At 44.9% G+C, this 27,679-nt stretch overlaps 1 protein-coding gene across 4 annotated transcripts; it reads right to left on the bottom strand.

The window, feature by feature from the left end:
• Nucleotides 1-3,444: 3,444 nt before the first annotated feature.
• LOC135378247 (sodium-dependent glucose transporter 1B-like) lies at nucleotides 3,445-27,417 on the bottom strand. Of its 4 annotated transcripts, none has more exons than XM_064611215.1 (6): nucleotides 27,241-27,417; nucleotides 26,722-26,824; nucleotides 23,905-24,064; nucleotides 9,056-9,182; nucleotides 4,999-5,157; nucleotides 3,445-4,786 (listed from the first exon to the last, which is right to left on the bottom strand). In XM_064611215.1, exons 3-6 carry the CDS (start codon nucleotides 23,932-23,934, stop codon nucleotides 3,762-3,764), a joined length of 1,341 nt encoding a protein of 446 aa, XP_064467285.1. In that variant the 5' UTR covers nucleotides 23,935-24,064; nucleotides 26,722-26,824; nucleotides 27,241-27,417; the 3' UTR covers nucleotides 3,445-3,761. The 4 variants fall into 4 exon arrangements, with proteins under 4 accessions (XP_064467285.1, XP_064467287.1, XP_064467286.1 ...); XM_064611217.1 differs by lacking the exons at nucleotides 23,905-24,064; nucleotides 26,722-26,824; nucleotides 27,241-27,417 and adding exons at nucleotides 9,636-9,803; nucleotides 9,859-9,903; nucleotides 16,784-17,065; XM_064611216.1 differs by lacking the exons at nucleotides 23,905-24,064; nucleotides 26,722-26,824; nucleotides 27,241-27,417 and adding exons at nucleotides 9,636-9,763; nucleotides 9,859-9,903; nucleotides 16,784-17,065.
• Nucleotides 27,418-27,679: the final 262 nt, after the last annotated feature.

Below are 27,679 nucleotides of genomic sequence, written 5' to 3'. Positions count from 1 at the left end.
CCACTTTCTTTATTGCATGCCACAACTTTGCATTACAAAAAAAAAAAAAAAAAAAAAAAAAAAACGTTGCTGGTTCTGGAATTTTCCCCACGTAATCACTAACCTCCTTATCTTTCGGTATGCTTGCCAGTTCTTGCCTGTTGTCCCGTTTCGTCCACGTGTTCGTGAACCTTCCATTTTTCTGTAACCGGTCTGTAGCCTAGATCACTACGTTCACATAATCCCCTCCACACTCTAACAAAGCAGCCATTCACTCCGGCCGTAAAACCCCGTACAGAACCTTTCTTCCCTCCGGGCTGTTGACCCACAATTCGCATGAACCTTTAAACACGTCACACCTAACCCTTTAAATACCATGCCAATGATGAGGACGGTGCCCAGAAGAAGAACAGTCTCTGTTCGAAATATCGGCGGCTTCTGTCCTGAGGCAACTCCTTCCTACATTCTACCGGTTCGCTGGATTTCTACCCATCTACGGCCTCCTTTATGTTCTTTAATCCTGATGTGCGGCCTTGCTACCGTCTCTCCCCCCTCGTCTCGTCATTGTCATTTTACATCTCACGCAGTCCTGTCGACGGTTACATCCCATTTCGCCTATTCCCATTTTGCCTAACCCGGATTATCGGATTAAAGAGGCGGGAGGGGTAACAGCCGTTAGGCGAAATGGGACTGCCGTGCAATCTCATTAGGCTAAACGGGACTGTCGGCAAGTGGGCGTTACTTACACGCTCGGACCCGATGATGACGTGTGCAAGAAATGAATGTGCTCGTCGGACAACTACCTTACGTCGTCCGAAACAAAGACCCTTTACATTTGCAAATATAAAGTGTAAATATAATGTACAAATATAACAAACATTTTACATAGTGACTCCTGATGGACAGCATGACGAATGAAACAAGGCTTCGAGCCATGTTCAGTGTCACCTGAGCGATGTTAAATATGGAAACTGGTGTCACTATAGTCGTGTTTAATTTAACTCTTTTTTCTTTTTTTTTTTCGTGTTAGCGCCGCGAAGCTATGAGCGACGGCGAGGTGGCTATGAGCGAGATGTGGCTATGTGGAGATGAGAGGTGGCTATGAGCGACGTACAGATGAGAACAGATGGAGAGAGGACAGCAGGAAGGAGTGGGGGGATAGGGGGTTAATATGCGTCTTGGGCAGACTTCAGGGGGAACTGTGCCGGTATTCGTCTCGAAAGTCTTCGGAAAACCCAGGGAAAACCTCTGACAGCACAACCGGTGGTAGGATTCGAACCCACCGCCTCCCAGTTAGCACGACACCACCGAGCGAGACGCCTTAACCCACGTTCAACCTAACTACCGTATTTTCCGGTGTATAACGCGCGCGTTATTCGGTAAAATGGCGCTCTGAAGAGGGCCTGCGCATTATCTAACGGTGGGAGTTATACACGGAAATATTTTCCGACAGGAATTTCTTTTCTGGTCGGTGTCGTACAAGTTCTAGTCTCCTCCAGGGTGTGCTGTGAATTTCTCCCAAATCACTTAAAGTCATTTGAAAAAGCCGGCGTAGGGCGTTGGAATTAATAAAAAGTTGTGATGCTACTTAAGAATGTCATTGAGCAGTCAATAATTCAGAATGGCGAACGGGACATGATGTCGTACCTCGATGCCGTGGGACATCTAATGCATATTGAGTAGAGCTGCAAATTTGGAAGAATTATGAAGTGCAGAAAACAAAGCTGCCCTTTTAATTTAAAAAATGTAAATAAATACTATGTTTTCACTCTTGCACAGTCTATATTTGTGAACCAACAGATGAGGGAAGAAACCCTAGTGTAATATGAATTATAAATACAGACCTCATGCTTCAATGAAACCAACAAGGTTGCATGTAAAGTTATATGAAGATCCGAAATGGACTTTTGGCAGCATGCCAGAGGACCGCCTTCTTTCTTACGTAACACGGATTAGTAGGGGAAGTGGGACTGTCTGCAGCATACATTAGGCCAAATGGGACCCCCTGCAGTTCGAGGTCGGTGAACCTGCTAAGGGATGGCGAGATAATCTGCTAAGAAGCATTAGGCAAAATGGGAATAGGCGAAATGGGAAAACACGCTGTCGACATTGGGGTAGTGAGCCACAACCCAGGTGGCGAATTTCCACATTCATCATCATCAGTGCATTTGTTGTTGTTGTTGTCGCATTGCAGTGGATCCCCGGACATTTCGGCATCAGCGGTAATAAAGAAGTAGACAGAGCCGCCTTGAGCGCCCACGCAGCTCTTTCCCCAACAATGATGTCCCCAGGCGACCGTAGATGTGCCTTCTTTCGATACTCACCTGTTCCAAGATGCAGGCTGAATGGCAACACGACGTAGACCACTCACTTCTATCTGCTGTAGACCCCACGCTTTCTCCTGAAATTCCTCCGCAACTACCGTGCCCTTTTACTGCACTCTTCCACCGCATGAGGCTGAACGTTGCCTTTGCACCTGCCTTTAAACACTGTCTCGGCTCCATCTCGTCTTCCTTCTGCCCCACTTGTGGAATGCACGGCGACCTCTGCCACGTTATCCTGGTTTGTGGGCAATATCACAAAGAGCTTGTACTCATGGAAGTTGTTATGCAACATATTGACAAACGGCCGTTCAACCTCGCGAAGATTCTCGGACCGTGGTCGAACGCCCACCAGATGCAAGGTCTTCGTCTTCTTGCGGAGTTCCTGCGCTCCTCCGGTCTGGCGACGGATCTCTGAAAGTGCTCCCCCATCATCATCCCCTCATCCGTTTCCAATGTGCAATAGGGTAGTACCATTCAGGGGTACGCCATGAAATTCCTCACATTCGGTTTCTCACTTTCGTTTCTTTGTCGCCCAGTCCCGCTACGGGCACGTCACATCTGTCAAGTGAATGGGACGTTAACATGGATACGTGATACACCTGTGGAGGGCACGACCCGCAGCCCGTGACGGGATCCCTTCATAACCTTTGTAGAGATAATGAACGCTACATGCAAAATTCAATTATAGATTATCTGCTGCGCGTCGTTTCAAAATGTCTGCCATGGTGGTGGTTGTGAATAGCACTGACAATTATACGACGGTTGCTTCCGGGTTTTTCTTTTTTCTTTTTCGAAACTACATCGATCCTTTAACATAACCATGCACACGCGCGTAGCCCTCTGAGAATCTTATTCCTGTTCTCGTCCTTCGTGTCGGAAGGTTGTACTACCGAGGATGCGCTCGACAAGTTGCTCGACGGAGTGACCATGATCAAGAAGAAGAAGAAGAAAAAAAAAACACCGTTAAAATACCACGTGCGGCACCTCTTCATGTGGAGATGCGATGCGTACATGTTCCCACGGCAACTGTCTGCTCTTCCGCAGGGCGTGCAGTTCTCCGTTTGGCGTCACCAGCCGTCTATCGAGCTTTGGATAACGCATTTTTTTTCTAAGCGTCTTCACAAAAATGGCGTGCTACGGCTACATATATGGCTCTCTGTATTGAAAATGTGGTCTACAATATTATACGAGCAGTGCATTAAACACATGCGGTTAGAGATGGTTTCTCAACCCCTTTTGAAGGCCTTGAAGCGGAGACTCGGGGGAAAAGTGTCAAACTGAAGCGGACAGAAAACAGTTTGGTACCACTCTCTAGTTCTACGTACAGGTTGAAGCGAGCACGAGATGGTACTCGTCCAGTATGGATACCTCAGTTGGTCCTCCACGCATGCATGGCGGCTCGAATTTTACTTACTGTATGACTGCGTCTCCGGCCGATGATTAATTGTTAGCGTACATTTATTCTTTGCTGTAAGTTAGCATTGAACCCTGTTCCTCCACACGAGTCGCGTTTTTATCAGCGTCACACAATTTTTCGCAGTTCCTGGTAAGCAAGTGCAGCAGAATCAACACTAGCGCCATTACGAGGGAAGCCACGAAACATGTGTACATCAACACCATGGGGAAATCATCTATAAACTGTCCAACAAGTACTGGGCTTAACATAGCACCAACGCCAGACATGACAATGATAAGGGACATGTTGGCGTTCGTCAGGACGACGTACTCAACGCAGAACGACACAGCGGCGCCGTAAATCGATGCCTGACCTATTCCAGACACTGCTGTTCCAACCCAAAGAAGGAGACTTGAGGATGCACCCCATGGCATTAGGATGGCGTAGGTGCCTACAAGAAGGAGATTTGACGCGAGTAACATTCCGAAAGGAGTCACTTTTAACGCCATCACCGCGGCTAAAACTCTAGCCAGCGTGAATGTGACAAAGAAGACTTGTGTGAGGTAGGCAGCTGATGACACAGTCATGCGAAGGTCGCTCTTCACACCGAATGTTGTCAGCATTTGTCCATAAGAACATTCCATGGCAACATACACGAAAACGTAAATTCCCGTGAGCGCGAGAAATGTCCTGGTGAACCTTATGTCGCGATTTGACGGTGCGACGTCGTTGTGCACCTTCTGCGTGGAGGCCTGCCTTTCACTGGTTTCCTTGTTATCCACAATGTACAGTAGGGTCATACACACAGCGATGACAGCGATATAGATGCTAACGATGAGAAACGCATATTGAATTTTTGATTCTTCATAATAATTCGTCACTGTAGAGTTGAGGAAGCTGGTGCTCTCTGGGAGTGATGTGTTTGAGTCTGACAGGTTGCCGGCGAGGTGATCACGTGGTAGTCCCGAGAGAAATGGTTGTGCCAGGAGAGGAGCCAGCAAGGAACCCACGCCGAAACTAAAATGGAAGACCTGGAGCACGGGACCGTTGTTCACCGGCCATATATTAACGAGACGGACTTGCGAGCCTGGGAAAGCAAGAGCATCAAAGGTACTGGTTTATTTAAGGCCAACTGAACTGCCGATCGTAGTTTTTGGGCATTCTACTCAGCAATAAAGGAATAATGTATCGCAAAAAAAAACATATATATATGAATGCCATTTTTTAAAGTGTACAAGAAGTATCCACAGCACAATAAATTTCACTTTTTCCACAAAATGTAAAAGATAAAGTGCTCACCAGTATCAAATGCCCCAACCCCCATGCCATTAATGAAGCTAGCACAATGTGCCAAAGGCAAGTTTCCGCAGAGAGGTAAGAAAACAAAAGTCCCGGACATCATGGCCACGGTGAGGATAAGCAGCAACTGTAGGTTGTATCTGTCAAAGAGACGGCCACCTAAAACGAAAATAAATGTAAACACAACAGGTACATTGCTAGGCACGTTCATAAATAACCATTTTAGTTTGTAATATTAGAAGATCTACTACGATTATGTACTTTGTAACTTATTAAAGGGAGCAAGCAAGTTATTGGCCGTAAGAGCGAACACCGTCGCCGTCATGCGGCTACTCTATGAACTGCCCATAGTGGGGATGCAAGGACACAAGGCTAGAGCAAATACAGCCTGAGCGCTACTTGACGTGACGTAGGTGCCACGCCCCAAAATAAGAGTCCGCCAATCAGAACCATGCTACTGGCGGCCGTAGCTATGGAGATGAGCCGCCATTAGTCACATGGGGAGCCACAGGTAGCCACAGAAAGCCAGTGTTCGAAACGGCCTGCGGCGATTGGATGAAATTGACAACATCCCCACTTTATACTCCAATCTACTCCAATTACCAATTACCCCAGGTTGCGTTGACTCCCCCTGGTTGCGCTGGGCTAGACCGCCGTTTACACTGTGGTTGTTATGCTCGCAAACGTGCCTGCAAGACAGTCTTTCTGTGCATCGAGATTTCCCAATCGTTTCAAAATAAATGAGGGAATATAAGAAGACTTATTGTAGATCACTTTTTGAGCTTTACAAAGCAAACCGCCAGATTCTCTCGCATGGACTTTTAACAAGGGGAGGAAACTGTAGAACAGGGAACCGTTGTGATGCAACGTCATTGCCATAAGTAAAACCATGCATGACACAGTCACTTCAATCATAGCCAGTGCGAACGTTCTTCGACAAACTATTCTGCCAAACATTTTCTACGAGCCAAGAATAACGTACATCTGTCAGAATCCGCACCTGTTCATCCAATTTTACCTTACAATATATGACATATTGACATTTGGCCGTTCACGTGTCCCTTCCGGCTTAAACATATACGCTTCACGAAAAATGTCGTCCCTGTCTCCAACCGTCCTTCGTAGGAATTATACAATATTTTGCACGCGCACATCAAGAGAAATATATAAAGCAGATTATATATTTTATGGGTCTTTCCAAGCCCACGGTCAACATCATGTTCCAGAGTGTAGCTTTGTTCATTAACATGCGCCGAACAAGGTAAGATCCTCCATTCAACAGCTGCCGAAGTTCACGGTTGAATCATCATCCTTTATCACTCCGTCCTGGACACCTCCGAACCTGGACCTCTTTTATTTTCCATCCCTAGGCCGAAGATAAAAAATGTGATATGGCATGTTGTTTGTCCAAAGTGAGCACTCCGGCCATGATACGGATTACAGTCATGTCTCGATTATCCGGACACCTCGGGAGTCATCCCTTTTCGTCCGGACAACGAATTTCCGGATAACCAAACCAAGCAGACTTCCGGGGAAACACGAAAAATTTGGGAGACCTCGTCACAGCCCCAGAAAAGGAAACAAGTGAACGATCGTTTCTTCAAAAATGTATGCCAAGTGAGCTGCTTGAAATTAGTAGCATGCCTCTGACATAATTTTGTGTCACCGCCATGGCACCCACTGCGTCGCACTGCTGTTCAAAGAAGGGCGATGACTCAGTCTCAGAAAGTTGGTCCCGCGCACATGTTTTTGTCTTTTTGCAAACGCCTTTGCCAAAAGACAGGCGATGCTCAAGGACGGCCTGGACATGACGTTCACATGTGGATTTCTTGCGCCCGGTGGGAACAGGGCACCTCTTCCGCTTATCGTGTGTCCACTTACACCAAAAGGGAGTGAGCTCTGAAGAAAGCGGAGTCAAACAGTACAGAATGCCACGGTGAGATGTGACCCTTTTCCGGAGTAGTGCGAATACAGCACATGCCAGGGACAGAGGACGCTGACACTTCTCCGGATCAGGGAATCAGAATGACCTATGTCCTGGAAGATCGTTCCTCGTACTTGCTATCTGGATACGGATAACGAATTCCGGATAACCGAGGCAAAATCCAATGGTAGCAGGCTCGTTCCAGGTAATATAGTCCAGATAACGAGTTTTCCGGATATCTGAACTCCGGATAAGCGAGACATGACTGTATACAGCTATATTTACAAATGTCCACCTAAAATGCTCCTCAAGTGCCTTTATGATTCCGTCTGACACCATAACCTGCAGCATTCACTTATCACATAAGACGTAATCAACATCTGCCGAACGAAACGTTATGCTCGAAGTGAGGAAGATGGAGGAGTGCACGATTCGATCCTGGACATTCTATAACGCGGAGTCCGCTACAGTGCTCAGCAAACATGGGCATTTACGGATCACTTGGACATCCTCTTGACATTCTAGAAGCTTACCGGGAATGATACAACAAGAGACACCGCATTGCGTTCTAGTTGGTACCAGGTCATGTGGGTATTCCTGGCAACTAGTAGGCAGATAGGGCAGCTCTCACCACGTGTCGCCATCCCAACACATCGTATCATCCAGAGGGGATCGCCTGTCTCTGATTTCGGGTATATCCGCTAACAAGATGAGCACTCAGTGGTAGCAAAATATAACATCACACTCTTTGTTGCATGCTGTGGATCGGCCACTCTCCCTGACGCTTCCCCACCAGTTACCACGTCGACTCGTAGTCACCCGTGACCGTATGCGCCTAAACGTCCTATCTACTCCTGAGTAAAGAGCGTCTTGGCCTTGCAACGTGGAACTTCTGCCCCAGATGCGACGTCCGGTGCCACCTGCAACACATGCTCATGGTGTGTGGTCTTTCCCGAGACCAAAAGCACGTGGCAGAGCGATATGCAGCATATCGATCACCGACCGTTCACCATGGACAAACTTGTCGGGTCATGGTCTACCACCGCGTATCAGCTGCATTGCCTCCCTCTGTTCTGGAACTTTTTGACGACGACCGGTCTCGCGAGCGAAATGTATAATATACTACCCATTCTTCAGCCAACAACGGGGTAGGGCCACCTTTGATGGCGAACAACAGTCACAGATCATAATAGTTCCCACGCGCGCGCGCGCACGTGGTGTATCTGTGTGATGTGTGCGCGCACACACACAACTCCACTTTGGGAATCCGGATCAATGGGGTCCTTTGGTTTCGACAAGGACCCCATTGGGACCACACTGGGACCAAGGGCCCACTGATCCGGATTCCCAAAATGGAGTTGTCTACAAAGTGAAATGCAATGATTGTGACGTCAGGCACACACACACACACAGATACGCCACAGGTACACAGATACGCCAGCTGCTAGAACAAAGCACTTACACTCTGCGGTCAATGGATAAACCGAGGGGGAGAGGGCCCATATATGGGGAGCAGCCGAATTGGTCGGGTGATAAATTCAATATCTCCTGGGTTTTCTTCATCCAAGCAACCAGTCAACCATAACAAGTAATGCCTTACACTCAGCGAATTTCATACGTTGCATCTCATTTTCATAGTGCTTTCGTTTTTCAGCGGCATGCAATAAATGTTCGCTTCAATTTACTGAGTGCGTGTGAATCTTTCGCAGAACTTCAATGCTCAATCATCATCATCATTATCACCATCACAACTTTCTCTTTTTGCCGAAAATTGCGGTTAGTGTTTGCTGCACGTCCACCGCACACGGTCGGGTTCTGTTTACAATTCCACGACTGGAGTGGTTCGCAACGCAGCGCTTTTTTAAAAAAATGAAATTGTGGAAGTTCTCAGTAAACTGTAAGTAGTACACCCGAACTCGGCTCAAAATTTAAGCTAAGCGCAGACGCAGACAAACGTTCGGAAACGTTGCGAAGCTTCAATATGATCTCGTAGAAACACGTGCGCATACTTTGACAAAGGCTACAGTGCTTTGATAGAACGCGAGTATCGAGGCAACATAACTACAAGGGCACGACACCAGCGCCACCTGAAGCTGGGTAAGCTGAGCGGAACGTGTAAAGAGTTCTGCTTACCAACGAGACACCCAACTAGGGATCCGATACATCGGGACGTCATGAGATGAGATACGGCACCGACGTTGGAGTCATATATGTCTACGAGGTCCAGCAGGGCCACTCCTGTCAGCGAAAGTATGAAACCCTAAACAGAGAGAGAGAGAGAGAGAGAGAGAGAAAGGATATTAGTGGAAGTCGTCCTGGTTCCGCCAAAGTTCGCACTGTTGAATCGTGGACTGCGCCATATTGCCACTCCTCTTTGTATCACAGTGCAATATCTGTGTACAATTTTGGTGACTTTAGAATGTGCATACTATAATGTCGCAGGGTTCCGCATGCTGGATATATAATCTGTGAACAGAAAACTTTAACCTTAAACTTGAGCGCAATTTTCACCCCATCCTCAGGGACATGCTAGACTTAGAGTCAGCCACACGCTCTCATTCGTGAGCTGAAGAAACTGAAAGAGGGAATAAAATATTGCGAAATCAAATATTTCCATTCCATAAAGCTTTTTTTTTTTTTTGTGTGTGTGTGAGAGGAAATCAGATAGTGGTGCACAAGTCGTGGAGTTATTTTTGGGTCGCCATATGCGTACCTTTCAGCCGGCAGTTTGCTGTAATTCCCTTTGTTTCCTGTCTTGCGGTGAGCCCCATCGTCATAAAGGACGTTACGTTGGCAATACTGATTAACTCGACGAAGAAGTCACCATCCTCTGGACGGAACCTGCAAACCACTTCCGTTCGACCTCTCGATGCACAAGAAGCTACTGGAATACGTTGGATAACAACATACAATATCTAGAGGTATCTGTGCATTACCTGCAAGTTACCCTGGACAGCACCGGCCTTTTGGTCTAGCTCTCGCTGTTGTAAGAAAGCCCAAGAAATTTTCAGTGTAGTCTAATGTTTAATTTGATCGATTTCATAAACTACAATGTATTGAAACTTTACGTATAGTTTAGGTGCACAGCTGTACACGTTTTTTTTATTTGTTCACCGCAGACAGCGGAGTAGTTAAAGGGGCACTAAAACAAGACAAACAACAACTTACTCTCAAGTGAAAGTCCGTGTTTCAATTGGTATAACGCAAGCAAAATTAGTTCACACAGCGCGACAGTTTAGAAGAAAAACGTAGGTAGCTAGGTGGTGGTGATAGGGCTTGCCGTTGTCGGCCTCACGTATGTGGGCAACGTCACGACTCACGCCCTGGGGGAATGTGCGTCCTGGGCCGACTTCTAAGGGAACTGTGCCGACATATGTCTGAAAGCGTCTGAGGAAAACCCAGGAAAAACCCCAGACAGCACAGCCGGCACCGGGATTCGAACCCGGGTACCTCCCAGTCTCGACGTGACGACATGGCCAGCACGCTAACCACTGAGCACTGAGCAATGAAAACAGAGCCGTCTTTGGCGGCAACGAATGGGATCCCCAAGAGGCAAAGATTGGCGGCATCCAATGAGACAGCAGGAGAAGTGCGCGCGTAACTATCGTGGCCGTGTGGATTTGGAACGGGTCCGATCGTAGTGTTCGATATATGCGCGGCATGATGCGCACTGCTGCATTTCTCAACACCGATTCACTAAATTGTAGCCCACAACAGTTCTCGCGAATGCTTCACTGACAACATTTATGTTCACGTCCTTCGGACAGCGACGCCAGTCCGCTTGGCAACGCGCACTATGTTTTTCACCGGGACTGCTCCATGGCGTGGCACGCGCGTGCACGCGCAGTATGGACTAGAGTCACTAGATAGGGAGCAGAGTAGCGACACTGAGCCACGCCGGCGGGCGAGCCAGCCATTTTGGGTCCGGCGTGGCTGCGTCGCCTAGCAATGGGGCGCCAGCTCGCAACCGAGGAAACCGGTTTTGGATGGAGGGGACTCAACATGGACGCGCGTTCTTGGAAGGAGAAACCACGTGACACGACGGGTCCAATCGTGGACACCGAAAGGCGGCTCCTGCACGGAAAAGGAATGCCATACTCTGTACCCCTATTTAGTGACTCTAGTATGGACTAAAACTAGCGATGCATGAGTTGAAACGACGTTCACTGCTCAGCGCCGAAGCAAGAAAGAGTCCGGTATACCGTAATTTCACGCGTATTAGCCGCGGCTTATGCGCGATTTTTTTTTCTCACGGCCGCTCTGCGGCTTATCCACCGGTGCGGCTTATCTGATAACTATTTTGGCCTGGTACTTTCCTCATACCCAGGTTTTAACCGAAAGGGCGACAGTGTCTCTCGAACAGCGCCGCCCTGCCAATGCACGAACAATGCGGAACAGGGGCACGTCCACATTCGAGTAGATTGACCTTCCTGGCGTCTTCTCCCAAGCAGCTCTAACCAAGGTTGTTACTGATTCATGCCTTCTTGAAGGCCAATGACCTGTCGATCCATGAAAAACACACAAGGGCGAAGTCCGATCTTCGTAGAACACTAGAACTGATTTCCTTTGTTGTACACCATCCCGACCCCGGGGTATGGATCACAGGGTTTACGGCCTTCTCAGTGGTCTTCCTTGTTGCACAAATCAGTCACCTCGTATTGCTCGCGGCTTATCTGCGAGTGCGGCTTATCTGCCCGAAAATTTTCAAAACGTTCGTAAAAACAGGTCCTGCGGCTTATCTGCGGTGCGGCTAATACCCGTGAAATTACGGAATTTCGATTGTAGCTTCGTTACGGGATCGAAGTTTTTAATTATAATAACAAGTACGAAGTTTACGTAACGTGTAACGTAATTTGAAGTGAACCTGTTTCTGCATTTTAGTGCCCCTTTAAATAAGTGTTTTTAGAAATGCTCCCGATAGGATATCGGATGAACGGAGCTTCTCCAAGACCATTAAGGCGGTCTCACTCCTTCAGAAGTTTATGGGAAATTTTCATCCCCACACCACGCACAAATCACGTGGAATATCTTCGCGGGGTTGCCAGAGATACCTACGGCGGTCAATGGGCGCCAGAGCAACAGTGCTTCGCCGGACGCGCACGGCTTCGACATCTACACTCTAAGAAAAAAAGGAGTACTTTTACTCCTTTTGGGGAGTAACTGCATTGCCACAAAAAATAGTCCCTTTCGGGAGTAAATGCACGGGAGCAAATAAATGTCACAGAGTGAAGACCGCATTTCACGCGCTGTTGTAAGACTCCAAGGTACATAATTGGTGCGCACGCATGAAAATACTTTGAAACAAACCGTCAACCGTGATATATCGAGTGATATAAAATCTTGCGCCATACCAGGGCACAATTTGCGAAGAAAGATGCGTTAACTGTTTCTTACTCTGTGTGGCTGGAAAATTGCTACGTTGTCTGAGTTATACAGCCTTATGTCGTTCAAATTGACAAAGGGCACATATTTACGTAGACTTTTGCATTCAGGAGACCATTCGCGAAGTTTAGTGACAATTTGCAGTCCTGGGGAGTAAATGTCGGGACTAAATGTCGGGGTTGGGGACTAAAATGGGGAGTAATTGCAGTCTAGGGGAGTAGAAGCTGCAATTACTCCCCGTTTTACTCCTTTTTTTCTTAGAGTGTATACCAATATAGGCAATACTGTAAAAGTAGAAATTTTCGCGAATTTCGTGATCGAACTTTTTTCGCGAAATTAAGGTTCCGCGAAATATAGGTAGCGGATATGAAAAAGTATGGGCACTGGAATTTGCGACGATATGAGCTCCACAAAGACAAATAGACTTACTTGACGACCCGCATTCTCACAAATTCGTTCTTGTGAAACATTTCTATAACTGAAACGCCACTTCAACATCGGTAGTTTGTTCGCATAGTGTACACAGTAAATCTTTTTGCACCCTTTAGGGTGTAAAAAGGGTGTAATTTGCGGATAACACCATACTTTTTCCAGTTACACCCTTCGCTACACCCTTGTCAACCTACAAGGGTGTTTTATGGGCGTAAAATGGGTGTACATTAGAAACACACCCCAATAACACCCTGCTCTCATAAAACCAGCACGTATGCACTCTTAGAAAAAAGGGTGGGGCAGTTACACCTTTTACGAGGTAATAGTTGTCGCATATGTTGCGCCTAGAAGATTGCGAAGTTCTACCTGTTACTTCACTCTCAAAATAGAACTTCACCGCATAGCACGTAGTTCGCCGACCATTGCCACGAATGATGGGGTTACCGCTTCTGATTCGGTGAGCGAGGGGGTCATACACCTTTTGTAGCAATTTGGATATATGAGCTGTTTTTACCACCCTTTTACACCCTTTATCAGACGCTATGTTGACCTAGGTGGTAACTATATAGAAGTACCTTATCACGCCCTTTTTCCTTAGAGCGTGTCATTGTCACGGGATCGAAGCTCACGGTAAGCATCTAGAAGCCTACCGGCAAGGCTTCATGACACTGCTGGCAGTGTCATGAACCCCCGATCTCCCCGATCCCGCGATAGTCCGCTTCCGTCCGGTCCCACACGAATTCGTAAGACCTCGAAATTAACCACTTTTACAGTATGTCTCATACCCTAAAGTTTTAGTCAATGAGTCGAATAAAGTAAAAAAAAAGAAAAAAAGAAAAACGGTTCATCTCGTTCTAGTTAGTGAGTCGTGCGAACGAAAAGTCGGTTTTGTCGTCTGCTTGCATTCGCACAAGTTTCACAAACTACGAGTTGAAACGAGTTTTGCGAATGAAAATTTACGTAGATTTCCGAGGAAGGCCTGCTAGTTACTCGAAGTGACGTATGGTTAGGAGTATGTCCAATCAAAACCGCGGTTCTAACCACCGTGGTCATGGTGACGATCAATCGCGGAGCCTTCAATCGCGCAGGCATGCCACATGTAGCGGCAGGCTTCCTGTTTTTCAAGTCCACGATGATTGTAGAAATAAACGTCATAGGCACTCTATGTGTTACTTGACGAAGGAGAGAAAGGAGGCATCGAGCATACCTTATTAGTTCAAAATGACGTTGGCTCTTCACTCAGCAAAAAACTGTCGAAAGCATCACACAAAACGGCATCTAGAATGACCCCAAGAGAAAGTTAATCTGTGCGCATTCCGGTCCTCCGATGTTTCTTCTTGTTGAGGGTCTGGCGTAGATGTAGGCCAGCTGGCGGACAAACTGTTTGTCTTGTGTTTGTCCTGTCCCTCTAGTTGTGCCCAGACTCAGGCTTTTCACATTATGGAGTTTCTTCTAGTTGAACGAAACCAAGTTTTATTTAGATTGAATGGACTTTCGAACTTGAACTGGGGACGCTGTTACGGCGGGAAGTGTTACGACTCAGATGTCCGTTACACCCTAAACACATAATACCCCTCGGAGTGTTTTGGAAGCCTTGAAAGCCTTCTGCTAACGACAGCGCGAAAGAGCGCCGACACTTTCTCTTCATTTCTTCTTCATCCAGCCGATGAAATAAAAAATGGAGAGCGAAGAAGCGGACGTCGCTTTCGCCAGCATAGCTTCCGGTAAACTATGTTGCTTTTTGTAATGTAATAACTCGTTTACCCCATTATGCCCTGCTTGGTCGAGTCAATATATGTCAATACGTAGGTAACCATAGAGAACCGAATCGTACGTGTTCTGAGTGAGTCACGAAGTGCGCCGCCTTGAAGTTTCTGTTGCGCAGCCGTAAACCAGCTGGTAGGTATAGACCGTTGTCACCGCTACCATTACTATTTCGTTTCTCTAAAGCAGCCTCTAAAAGAGTCAAACGCTTTCAACAGAGTTTCCAGTACTACTATTATTATTAAGGATATGGATGCACTCGGGATAGGGGGTATTTTGCCTGCTTGGAAAGGGTTAGTAGTCCATCTTCCATGTTCGTCCATATGTCTCAAAGTGGCATCTTTGGGACGTTGCTGTAACGTTCAATCGAGGTCCAAATGCTGATCTTCTGGGTACCCCAGGGATATCCATGGGCTGTACAGAATGCTCCCTGGGATATTCTAATATCCAAATCAGGATATCATCGGGATGTTGCTGGAATATATATGGTTTACTGGGAGCTCTCATGCGCGAAACACCATCTAGGAGCAATTCTCCTTCCGACGTAAACCGTCTGCACTCTAGCAATATGTGGTTGACATCGTCCACTAGACCACGAGTGGGACGCATTGGAAAGTCCACCAGGCCCATCCCGAAAAGCAAACGCCAGCAAAATGGGACACCGGTGCAAAGACGATGGATGACCGTCTCGGCTGAACGGGAGATACGGTTGTGGATGAAGAACCACAGGTCGGCATCCAGCTGCTGCAGTAAAATCAGGTAAGGCCTATTGTCAGCGAACTATGGTCGACGGGAAACTTCACGTGTATTGGAGGCCAATACATCAAGTGACCACCCAATTTACTTTTTCGATTTAGGCACTTGTTGGACGCACACACGCATATAAAAAATGCCTGAGGGTATTCTCCACTCTTATGTACGTCTGTTTCCAGCATACTGTGGAGCCCGCCTGTCTCCGGATCGAAAATAACTGCAAGTACTATGTAGGGCGTTATCATTTTGGCACTGCTATTAGCAAACATTGAGGAGAGGTTTGTTCTTTGATAGTGGAGGTTGTCGGAGCAACAGCCACCAGATATGGACGGACCGAAGGTCTGTCTGTACAGCGACAAAGGCTTGAGGGAAGCACGCGGGAGCTATACTGATCGAAAACATCACGAAGACTGAGTCAGCGATGAGCAACTATAGAAAATGATTGCAATCAGAATTTGAAATTCTAGCTTATAATGTTATAACAACCGAACCCCGCTGTAAGGAAAACTGATATAAATATAACATAGAGACAGGGAACGCAAGGAAGAGAGAGAGAGAGATGAAGACGTCGGCCGCGCTAGTGCAGCTGCACCGGCGCGGGCGACGCCTCCATAAAATGCACGAATGTGACATGCGCGTCCAGCTTGTCCAACGACGTCTCTCGGAGCGGCTCGCTCAAGCACACTCCGTACAATTCTAACAGGTCCCGCTTTGCCTGCAGGAAGATACATTACGAACCAAACGATTAGGAGTGCGTACGCTTCTGGGCTACTTATTATCAGCGCTAGTATCATCGAAAGAGTGCAGTCATTTGCCATTTCCAAGTGGTCGGTATACACTTGAGTGTGTTTACTCGCTCGATGGTGATGTAAAGACACGGATGGCAACACTTGTCTGTACTTACATCACCATCGAACAACTTTTTCATGCACATGTCTTCGATAACACACATGTGTACATACCTAAAGTGTTTCACTATATTTGTCGTATGAGCATGTTCAGTGACAGTCTTTCCTCCACAAACTTTTGTGTTACATCAATCATACACAATGTCAAGCGCGGCGGAAATGTACTGCTACATGATCGACGGTCTACAACATCTCGCTTTTCTCTATTTTTTTTCCAATTAGATATTTTTTTATTCGGTGTTAATAGCGCGAATCAGCAGTGGCTATGACCGACGTAGAGCGAAGGATTTGAATCTACCACCTCCCACCCTTCAGCAACATCACCTCGAAATCGGAGATATACCACCAGCAAGCGAATGCTGCGTCCACGCAATCATGCCGCTGGAGGGGTACACTCCCCGACATATCATGTCGGATCAGTAAAGGGCACCCGAGATGTTACACATAGCTAGGATTGTTAAACCGGTTTTTTTTTTGCTGATCTTAAAGCACCGCTCAAACTTAACTCTACTACAAAGCTAGACTATGAATTCATTTTGTCATTTGAATGAACTCACTAATAGGCTTTTGCCGAGTTTCGGTTCAGACATGAACAGGGAATTTGAGAAGCAATCTAGCTCACCAGCCCAGCACATCCCAGGTTGAGGTTAATAGTATGCGCTATTGGCAGCAGCAATGACTTCTTGTTGATGACGGGCGACATGGTCCCAGTTCCTCCCATCTCCGAAGTGAGATGGTTTAAGAGTTCTCCATGATTGCCTTATCAGGAACTGCCCGGGCGATGTAGATAGCTCACGGCAATAATTGTGGCAATGATTCTATAGTTGACAGAAAAACGACAGGCCTGCGTAGACTCCCTGCTGCAATGACCATGGACTTCGCAAATCCGCGGGGTAATCGCGCCTGACGTAACGGTGACGGTCATAGGACGCTTTTGATTGGCAGGCAAATGTATGCTCGCTTCATAAAGATAGAAAAAGAACACTAAGTACACGTGTCACTCTACGACAAATGGCTTTGCTTTTCATATAAAAGCTTCAGTTTTTCTTCCCAGACGACCTTAGTGCATTGACGAAATGTGACAAGAAGTTTAAGGAATGCAATGTCTTGTTTAAATTGAAGCTTGAAGCTGCATTGAACATACCGTTCGTTACCGTTATTTTTTAAATTGGCGGGTACCAAACGTGGAAACCGCTTTGGTAGGTTGGAATTCTTAATAAATGTTGCGATTAGCCTCCGCTGGGTTAGCTCGCGATGAATAACTGGGAAGGAATGCATTTATCGCGCGCTACATACAGGGTGAATTTAGCAAACGTTAATCATTTTGATCGAGTCGTAAAAATACAAGATAACATCTCTGGCCCTTCAAACTTTGCAGACTAATAGTCATTCGCCTGAAGTTTTATCCATATTTTTTTTTCTTTTTCAAATGCTATTACTTTGTGAGAAAAAAGTTAGAAACAAAGAAATTTCTCACCCCATGCATTTCCTACTGCCCATACCGCCCGCAAATCGCCCTTTTTTTTTCTCCTTCTGATCACGTTCACATCACCACGTATAGGTGGCGCTGCCTGGAGACGAAGCAAGACCAAAACATTTAGGGCTGTTGCAGTGAAGTTTGCACAGCGCCATTTCGGGCCCAAACGGCCACGGATCCCAACAGTCGGTCGTTTCATTAGCGGGTTTTACATGGTGTTTCAAACGGTATGGTGCCAATGAAAGCTACAAAACATGTAAGAAATACACAGAAAAAGCAGTGCTTCTTCAAAAGTGCGAACAACTCGAGACCGTGTATTTGAAAGTGCCGCGTCGTCTGCTAAACTACCGCGTGTTGCATAATTTGGGGCGCTGACGTTGCCGCTCACTCGCGCCACCTGGCCCAGAAAAACAGGTCTATGGAACAACCAACAACCAGATGGATCAGATGCAAGGTTTCGAGGCAGCGCCACCTATACGTGGTGATGTGAACGTGAAGCAGACAGAGGAAAAAATGGCGGTTTGCGAACGGTATAGGCCATAGCAATGAGCATGGGATAAGAATTGGCTTTGCTTCTAACTATTTTTCTACAAAGTGATTGCATAAAAAAATATGAATAAAACTTCAGGCGAATGACTATTAGTCTGCAAAGTTTGAAGCACCAGAACCATCATCTTCTATTTTTATGACGCGATCAATATGTGTAACCTTTGCTAAATTCACCCTTTCTTCGAGTTTTAAGTAAATTTCATTCGAAAAATATTCGTACTTATCAATCTCACAGCATAGAGAATCCACATTGCGTTGTAGTGTGGTACATAGAAAATACCGAATCTTCGATTAAATTCTCTGTCATCGCGAAAGACTTCTTAAAACCTTCGTGTGTCAAGTCAGCGAGCTAAAGCTTCCATATTGTGAAATTACACTTCCTACAACTAAGCTCGTAAATTGCAACACCCGTTCAAATTTTAATTAAACACTTACTGATGTGTGGTAGTCTCCACTTTACAAGGCTTCTCCTGAAAGTGTTTCGACAAATTTTAGCATTTAATGCACACTCAAATGTCTTGTATAGGATGTCTGACTATATGTAAAACTTTTTAATCTGTATCTTAAAAAAAAAAAAAACGTAAGAAAGTATGTACAGTTTTGACTTTGAAAATTTAAACAAGAAAATGATCTTCGGTGTGGAGTTAGCGTTTTACCTCATTATGAGCTAAAAACCTCTAAAATTAAATACGCCCTTTCCATTTGCAGTGTTCGTAAGCTATGAGACTCTGAATAGGATGATAGTTTTTCAGTATGTCTTCGGGAAACCTCAGGTACATTTTGTGAATTGGATAAATGATCTACGTTTATGTTTCACCTGTGCTTCTTATAATGATGAAGTTTGCAAAATGAATATTTGCTTATATAATTACATTTACATATCTTCCATTGTGCTTATACATGATGCTCATCCTCATTGTATATTGGTTAAACATTTCTGATGATAATTGTGTGGTTCGCTTCTCCCAAAATCTGATTGCCAGATAGAATTTATCTCATACTTGTTTGTGTGCTGTGTGTTATGAGGATTGTGTGATTAGAATTGTAGACTCCGTCTGCACGTCATGCTTGTAAAATCCCCCATTTGCATCGCAGCATTTGATAATAGATTCCATTCAACATATATTGTCAAAAGATGTTATAGACATTCTTTCAATTATACATTTGTCATTGCTCAAGGATAAGAGAACAAGAGTGCTGGTCCAGCTGGTTGAGAAGTATACACACTGTGCAATTTAATTCAGGAAATATGATAAGTTTTCGCAAAAGATTAGTGATCCTCTTTTGTAAACAAAGATTGATGTATCATGCGTCTAAATTTCAATGACCGACTCTTCTCCGTCTATTCTATCCTTTGGATGTTGAAGTTGTACAGAGTGTAGTCGGGTAAAAACTATTTGATGGTCAGCTCTGATTCCATATGAGAATTCTTGCACATAGCGTGGAATATTCGTTTCCTTAGCAATCATTGTTCTCAATCTAACCATGCTAAATACAATTGCAATCAATCTGTTTTCGTTGCGATGCATAGAATTCATTATAGTGATGACAAAGAAATTAAATTTATTATTTCAGTTATACACTTGTTTATTTTGATAAAGTACAACTGTGCTATTCCAAACGCTGAAGTTTTCGTTTGTTATCTTGATTATTGATGAATTGAGAATGCATCATATAGTGATGTCTTATTATGGGTCGCTTGAATCCAGCGTTGATTAATGCAATCGATACGTTGTCGCCGTATTTGTATCGCTTCAGTAACTTGCTCTTAGTTGCCACGAACTTGCAGAATCTCTTATTGATGTTTCCTTTCTTTGTATGAAGATTCTTGAATGGCGTACAAGAGAGATTATTAGATGAAAATCATTCGGTGGTCCACCGCAGTTGATATGGTCGTTGAGTTTCAATAAGTGATGATACATCAGACCTTGTACAGGGTGTGTGCAGAAAAACGTGACCCGCATTTTTACATGTAACTCGTTGTCTACTTAGCCGAGGAACTTCCGGTGGCGCACGACGGCGTATTTATGCGTGCGAAAGCTACAAAAAAATCCGGGAAGCCATACTCAGTGTAAAAAAATAAACAGAGCGCGAAAACATGCGCTTCCATGCACTAGAATAGGGCGGTCATGACAGTGCATGGTAGTGCATTTCAGTCTCGGGAGCGTTATGTGCAGGCACCGCTAGGCGTACGCCGATGAGCATCCATGTGGGACATCGTTTCGATTTATGCACCGATAGCTCCCCTAGCGGTACTTGAACACAACTCTCCTACGTCCACCATGTTGCCCTTTCACATACACCCTGTTGTTTACCATGTTGCCCTATTCTGATGCACGGAAGCCGACGTTTTCGTTGTTCCGTTTGTTTTTTAAGCTGAGTATGGCTTTCAGAATTTTTCTGCAGATTTCGCACGCATAAATGCGCCATCGTGCGCCACCGGATGTTCGTTAGTTAGGTAGGCAACAAGCTATGTGCCTAAATGCGGGTCATGTTTTTCTGCACACACCCTGTACAACAATATTGAAATTCTGCTCAGTCGACATCGTTGCAACAACTGGTAGAAGAAAATAATTGCTGTGGTAGTAAAACATATCACGTGATAAGATTTTTTATGTACTTTCCGTGTCAATAGTTAGACGTAATTTCAACAAATTCATAATGAATCGTGCGATATAGACCGCTTGTATATGATAATTTGATCTCACTGATTTCTTGATGAATGCAATACTCTTTGCAATGATTACGATTACATCTGGTGTTGAGTACTTCAATTCTTCTTTAGCGGACCTCAAAAACTCCACCATCAATCCCAGTGGTTCATCCGATGTTGATGTGCAGATATTTTTATAACTATTCTAGATTCGGCATACACATTCTTGCACCTTCAATTCTATAATTTCTACCATATCTCAGAATACGACCATGTCTAGGACGTATTGAAATGCAGTGATAATGGAATCATTTCGCGGCTCTTCTTTTTCGAAGCAGTTTTTTATCACATCTTCCCATGACTTATGGTAACGAGTGCAAAATCTGTCCATCTCTTCAATGTAGAGCAATTGTCTGTTCTGTTTTCAAGTGCGCGTCTACACTTAATTAAAAGCATATCCGTGCTCATTATATTGTTTGTCATGCAATCGGGTTTAGAATGTTATTAATATCCCGCCCGTGTCGCCATGAGAATTGTGGAAATTGATTTAGAAAAAATATGTGATGTGTAACAAAAAACGAGCGCTTTCAATGATTCTATGTACAAGACCGCGAGAGAATCCTCCCCTCCCTACCTTGACGTGGGTGTAGGGGGAACTTTATGGTCGTCGGCTTCCATGTCTCACTTTATTGTTTGAATTTCCTAGTTGATCCTGTTTGTTCATTGAAAAAGACAAGTTTCTGTACTGATTCTGTGGTGTATTCATGCTGCTTGCTTAGAAATTATTTGTCTTAATTAATTATTGTTTTGACTTTGTTTCAGGTATTCACTCGATTGATATCCTGTGAGTTGGGAATTATGTATGCATGATGTATCAGTTGTGTCTGTTGATTTCCTCCGTAGGAAACGTTTAAGTATTTTTCGTTTGCTTAGAAAATGACTGCCTGAAATGATTATTGTCTTGTATTTGTTTCAGTTGGTTCACTCGATTGACATTACAAAAATAATCTCTATGAGTTGGGAAAGCCTCATATTTCTTAGTTGCATTTCAGATGTGTTGTTTCTGTGTGGTTCATCTATGTAGAACTTTCTGTTGCAAAATATTATAAAAATTTTCAGTACATTCATTAAATTTGCAATGTTTCTCGTTTTGACTGAGTATTGATTCGCTGATGTTATCATAATATTTCTGGTTTGCTTAGAAAATGCTTGTCTAAAACCGGTTTGCTCTGATATTGATGTCTGTTCTTAGTTTTTGCTGTCTATTGATTGCTTTGATAGAATTCTTGTTGTGTTCCTGAGAGTCGAATGCTAACATCTATTTGCGATAATTGTACAATAAAACATATCGCCTTTGTACTAACTTGGCTGCCTTGAGAAAATCTCCGTTTGCTGAAAGAAGGAAGAGGAATGTACCCCCACCCCGTGGAGTGACAAAGTATGCGCAGTTGCTTCGCTTTGGTTGTATAGAGAGAGAGAATAAGGTCTCCCCGCTTTGAGGAAGAGGGTGAAAAAGTGAGAGCCTTTCTCATTGTAGCATGTCTATTTTCTGTGTGTTGGATACCTCCATCAGTGTAAGGTTTGTAGTGTCTGTTAGAATGAAAATTGTATAGTATTCGATTAGATTAAGCCACGAGGATGATTTTATGGTGGTTCAAATGATAGATTATTTTCCTCGGTTGTTTACGTGTTGGAGAATGCGCCGCTTAGAGCGTTCCTCTGTTCTTCAGCGTTAAGTCTGCGCTAGTCACAGTTGGAAGTTACTAAATTTGTAATGTTTCTTGTTTTGATAGATTGATTCGATATTATTTTCCTGCATGTATCTGTTGCTTACGTGTTGGATGATGCGCAGGTTTCCCTCTCTATTAGTGCAAGCTATTCATCGTGTTGTGTTGATTCGAATTATTACCTTACGTCTGTGCTATTCACTTAATAAGAAATTGATTAATTAAAAGTTGGGTCATGTTGGAACAAAACATATGCAACGTAGATTCGATATTGTGCTCGAAATTCCTTACCGCACTTAATAAGAAATGAGATAATGATGAAATTATTAGTGTCGCAATAATGGTGATAACTGTTTACGTGCTGGATGATGCGCAGGTTTGGCTCTCTATTAGTGCTAGCTATTGATCGTGTTGTGTTGTTTCTCATTATTTCCTTACGCCTGTGCTATTCACTTAATAATAAATTGATTAATTAAAAGTTGTGCCATGTTGTAACAAAACCCTTATGAAAATGATTTTCTAGTTTGTATACAGGTCTTAACCAGGACCTATCCAGCCTATTCACTCCCAATTTAGCAGGTAGAAACTTGATTAAAGCTGGATACAGTATTTATTGAGTGCACTGTATACATTTTCTAAACATGAATTCCTGACCACTTTGTAACCAGCCCTTATCAATTTCTGTGTCAAGCACACTGTATACAGCTTTTATACGGAAATTTCTGGCCGTTTTGTAACTAGTCCGTATTCAGTCTGTATTCAGCAGCAGTATTTTAATGACGTTCTGAACCCGATCATAATGTACGCATGCAAAACAGAAGAAAGGAATTTTGGGCAAAGAATTTTATATAATTCTTTTAATGTGCCATGTCATTGACCATCCTTTCACGCGCCGTACGTTGACAGAGATTTCAAAATCGTTCAGCATTTCCCGAAACATCCTGGAACCGCCACAAGCTGAAGAGATAGTACGATTCTACCGTCGTCATATCTCCTCCGCCGAGCCATTGAGCGGAGACGTCGGCTCCATGCCCATTTCAACACGGGCCTGCCCGCGCGTCCTTACTTGTTCACCATGCCATGCCACCAGCAGGCGCTGTCTGTCGCGCATGCGCATGGTTTTGTTCGGTTCGCTTTGGCTGGGGTAACGGACGTTTCTCGTCGCCGCATGTATGAAGGGTGTTCAAGTCAAACCGGGACTTTTCATTTTTCGCAAAAGTAAAATGAACATACAGGCGAGAAATTAGTTTTTTTCAACGTAATCTCCAGCTGCACTAATGCACTTGTCCCAACGTTTCACCAGAGGGCTTGGATGCTAGCAGCGTAGAAATCCTTACCGGCGCGTGGCAGCCATGATCGGACCGCATTCTTGACCTCGTCGTCGCAGCTGAAGTGGCGGCCCCCAAGGAACGCCTTCCGTAGCCCGAAGAGATGGAAATCGCTGGGGGCGAGGTCTGGACTGTAAGGGGGATGTGGCAGCAACTCCCAGCCAAGTTCCTGTAAGGTGCGTGTCGTGAGATGCGCGGTATGCGGGCGTGCATTGTCCTGTAGGAGGACTCCTTTGGTGATGAGGCCCGGACGCTTTTGCTTCAGCGCCTTATGCACATCCCTGAGAACCTGGCAGTAATATGCACTATTGATGGTTGTACCACTGGGCAGAAAATCAACATGAACAACGCCAGCCTTGTCCCAGAAAACCGTGGCCATGACCTCACCCGCAGACGGGGTGCTTCGGAACTTCTTGGGAGCTGGCAAGCCGGGATGCTTTCACTGTTTTGATGCGCGTTTAGAAGCAGGAGTGAAATGGTGCACCCACGTTTCATCGCACGTGATGATCCGATCAAGAAACGGCTGTCCTTCAGTGTCGAAACGGTACCTTAGCTCTTGGGAGATTTCCAGTCTTCTCTGCCCGTCAAACACGAAATTATTAGTGTCGCAATAATGGTGAGCACGTCTCAGACTTTTTATAATAACACAATTTTTATTGTAATCGTTTTGATTAAGATTGTCTTCTTCAACTAAATGTAGTGTCCTTTGTTATATATTTTTTTTCCTCTCGTGATCGTGTCGTCCCTCTGTGTTCCTGTGGTCTTCCAGGGTCTGTGTTGTGTACAATTACTTACATCTATCAGAACTTGTAATTGAAATTAAAACCCCACTATTGCAATGATGGTGGTCACGTCTCAGACTTTTTATAATAAAACTTGAAATTCGATTCTTATCATATTGATTAAGAATGTCTTTTTGATTAAAAGTCACGTCCGTTTCTCGTTTTGATAGAGCAATGTTTCGCTATTATTTCCCTACATGTAACTGTTGTTTGCGTGTTGGAGGATGCGTCGGTTTTGTTTCTCATATAGTGCTTGCTACCGATAACAAAGCCGATAACAAGGTCGCCGGGGAAAAATTCTTTCCCAGAAACAGTACCGCAAGCGATACTGCAGTATCGCTACTGATTTTCGCTACTGATTGTGTTGCGTTGATTCGAATTATTTCCTTACGTCTATGCTATTCACTTAATAAGAAACTGATTAATTAAATTTGTATCATGTTGGAATAAGGCATATCCACCTTAGCTTCCCTATTGTGCTCGAAATTACTTGCATCTATCAGAACTTGCAATTTAATTGAAATTAAAACTCCACTATTGCAATGATGGTGCTCACGTATAGGAATATTAGACTGTTTATAATAAAACTTGTAATTTTGATTGTAATCGTATTGATTTAGAATATCTTCTTTGATTAAATGTGCTATTCCATTTTAATTCTGATTCGTTGAAAACTTGTGTGCATGATTATCGATTACCATTAATAAAAAATATTGTGTTTGATTCTTTCTGTGTGATACCTCTTCAATGCTATTGCATCGTACCTGTAATAAGTGAGTATATTCTTTATTATGTGAATTGTATTTTATCGTATTTCTTCTGTTTCAGGTTTTTTCGGCTGGATTTTTCCCCTTCACAGATTGGCATTACACCATTGGCATTAATAAATATATTTCCTTTTGTACTTTTGTGTATGAATGTCCTTTGCATGTCTATACTTGCATGTAAACTGCCCACTGTGCAGCTGTTACGGTGGGGGAAAGAATCTGCGAGTGAAGTCGGCCCAGGCGGAAAATTGTGAATGAAGTCGACCCAGGTGTGACGGTAGCATCGCTTGACGGGGTTGCCAGCGTGCATGTCTATACTTGCATGTGAACCGCCCACGCGCCACCGGAAAAAAATGCGAACGAAGTCGGCCCAGGCAGAAAAATTGTGAACGAAGTCGGCCCAGATGTGACCGTAGCATCGCTTGGCGGGGTAGCCAGAGTGCATGTCTATACTTGCATGTAAACCGCCCATGAGCCACCGGAAAAAAAATTGCGAACGAAGTCGGCCCAGGCGGAAAAATCGCGAAAGAAGTCGGCCCAGGGTGAAAAATGCACGACGGTAAGCGCACGCGCAGCCCTCTGCCCACGCGCCGCCCACCGGGAAGCGCTCGGGCAGCCCTCTACCCACGCGCGGGCCAGCGCGCGCTGAAAAAAATCGCGAAAGTCGGCCCAGACGCGACGGTGGCACCTCCTGACGGCGTATGAGCTCAAATGGACAAGGCCGTATACTACTAATGACAACGTTCTGTCCCTTGAATTGATAAAAACGGGGGGGGGCGCCATTTTTGTGACAATTATGAACTGCATAACGCCACAGAAATGGCGTGCGCCCCCGTTATCGACAAATAAGGGCTAAACGATGCCATTCGGGAGTATGGTTGGCTAGGAGCGTGCTATGCGGTGCAGTTAATTTTTCATTGCGCCATAGGCTACGCATTGAATCTGCGTTCACCAGCTCTCAACTCAAGATCGGCTCTAGGGGTGACGTCGGCTGCGGCCACTGTGAACAACCTGAAACAGTCGAGCACATCCTGCGAGAATGCAGAGCATATCATTCTGCGCGCGGAGCCCACCTCCCTCACTCCAGCTCTGGCTACCCCGGTGGTTCTTATACCGCACGCATGCCCAAGATTCGCAGACACGTCTCCCTAAAGTGCGCTTAGCCTAATAGTACATGTTGTGTAAGTAAGACAACTTTACGTTTGTACACGTGTATAGGTGAGAGGAGGCATTAATCCCGAAAGGAAGGAGGAGGACACAAGAGAGCGAACACTTACCAAGGTATATCTAAACAGGTAGCGCAACTCCCATAGGCCCCTGTGTCTTCATAATGACGCCATGATAGAGACGGTCAGCGCCATCCATCCGTTGAGCGGACTACTACGATTGTAAATAAATTATGTCAGGGATGACGTCAGCACTATGAATAATTAGTAGTGCATAATTAGCCACGGCACGTTTACATTCGCGCACTTTGTCTGCGTTGTATACCCTTTTCCTCACCCAACCAACAACACCAGACGAGAATGCAGAAAAATAATTCACATCAGGTTTAATTAAACATATCAATTCGAAACACATAGAGTTATCACAGATTTATACAATTCCAGACTGAAGGGCATCGTGATGGCCACACAGAAATTAGGAAGATTCACTTAAGTTCCATTTCTCTCCTAGAGCTACACGTACACCTAGTGATTAGACGTTTGCATTTATTCAGTGAGTGGCTATATTATAGGTAAATTGCAACGAAACATGGCATCGTTGGTGCACAGCTGATTCCTGCTAATACTCACGCTATCATGGCCGCTCGTCCCATGACGAAATTTTTTTTTCGCGGGGCCAGCAACAGGGGATGCATTGTATTTATCTGTTCACACCAGTGGTTCTTGGTCTACAGCTCCGAGATGTGAACGCCGTTTCCTGTTTAACTAAAAAAGTGTACCAACTCAGTATTACAATGCACGGACACAATGCACGGATAAACACGCCTACTGTGACACATACGCAAAAGGAACAGGACACGGAAATGTACTCGGGTGGTAGATGATTTCGTATATATGCACGAGCGGGGCAACAGAAAGTTTTTTCTACATTGAAATTATGAATAACCTATTAGTACACACACAAGCCACGCCCATGTTGTAAAGTTTTTGTGTTTACGACCGTACCTCTACTGTCAACACCCAGGATCGCTCGCGCATCTTGCTGGTGGTTTTGCCGATGGGTCTGATT

Source organism: Ornithodoros turicata, chromosome 1 (genome assembly GCF_037126465.1).
Source record: "Ornithodoros turicata isolate Travis chromosome 1, ASM3712646v1, whole genome shotgun sequence".
Lineage (NCBI taxonomy): Eukaryota > Metazoa > Arthropoda > Arachnida > Ixodida > Argasidae > Ornithodoros > Ornithodoros turicata.
Note: the sequence above shows the minus strand (reverse complement) of the source record. Positions and strands in the feature narration are given on the sequence as shown.

Coding starts and splice junctions, on each gene's coding strand:
- LOC135378247 (XM_064611214.1), bottom strand. CDS start 16,882: ATGGGAGGAACTGGGACCATGTCGCCCGTCATCAACAAGAAGTCATTG. Junction 5,158..9,055: donor CCTAGTTGGGTGTCTCGTTG/GTAAGCAGAACT, acceptor TTTTCGTTTTAG/GTGGCCGTCTCTTTGACAGA. Junction 4,787..4,998: donor GGTTGGGGCATTTGATACTG/GTGAGCACTTTA, acceptor TTGCTTTCCCAG/GCTCGCAAGTCCGTCTCGTT.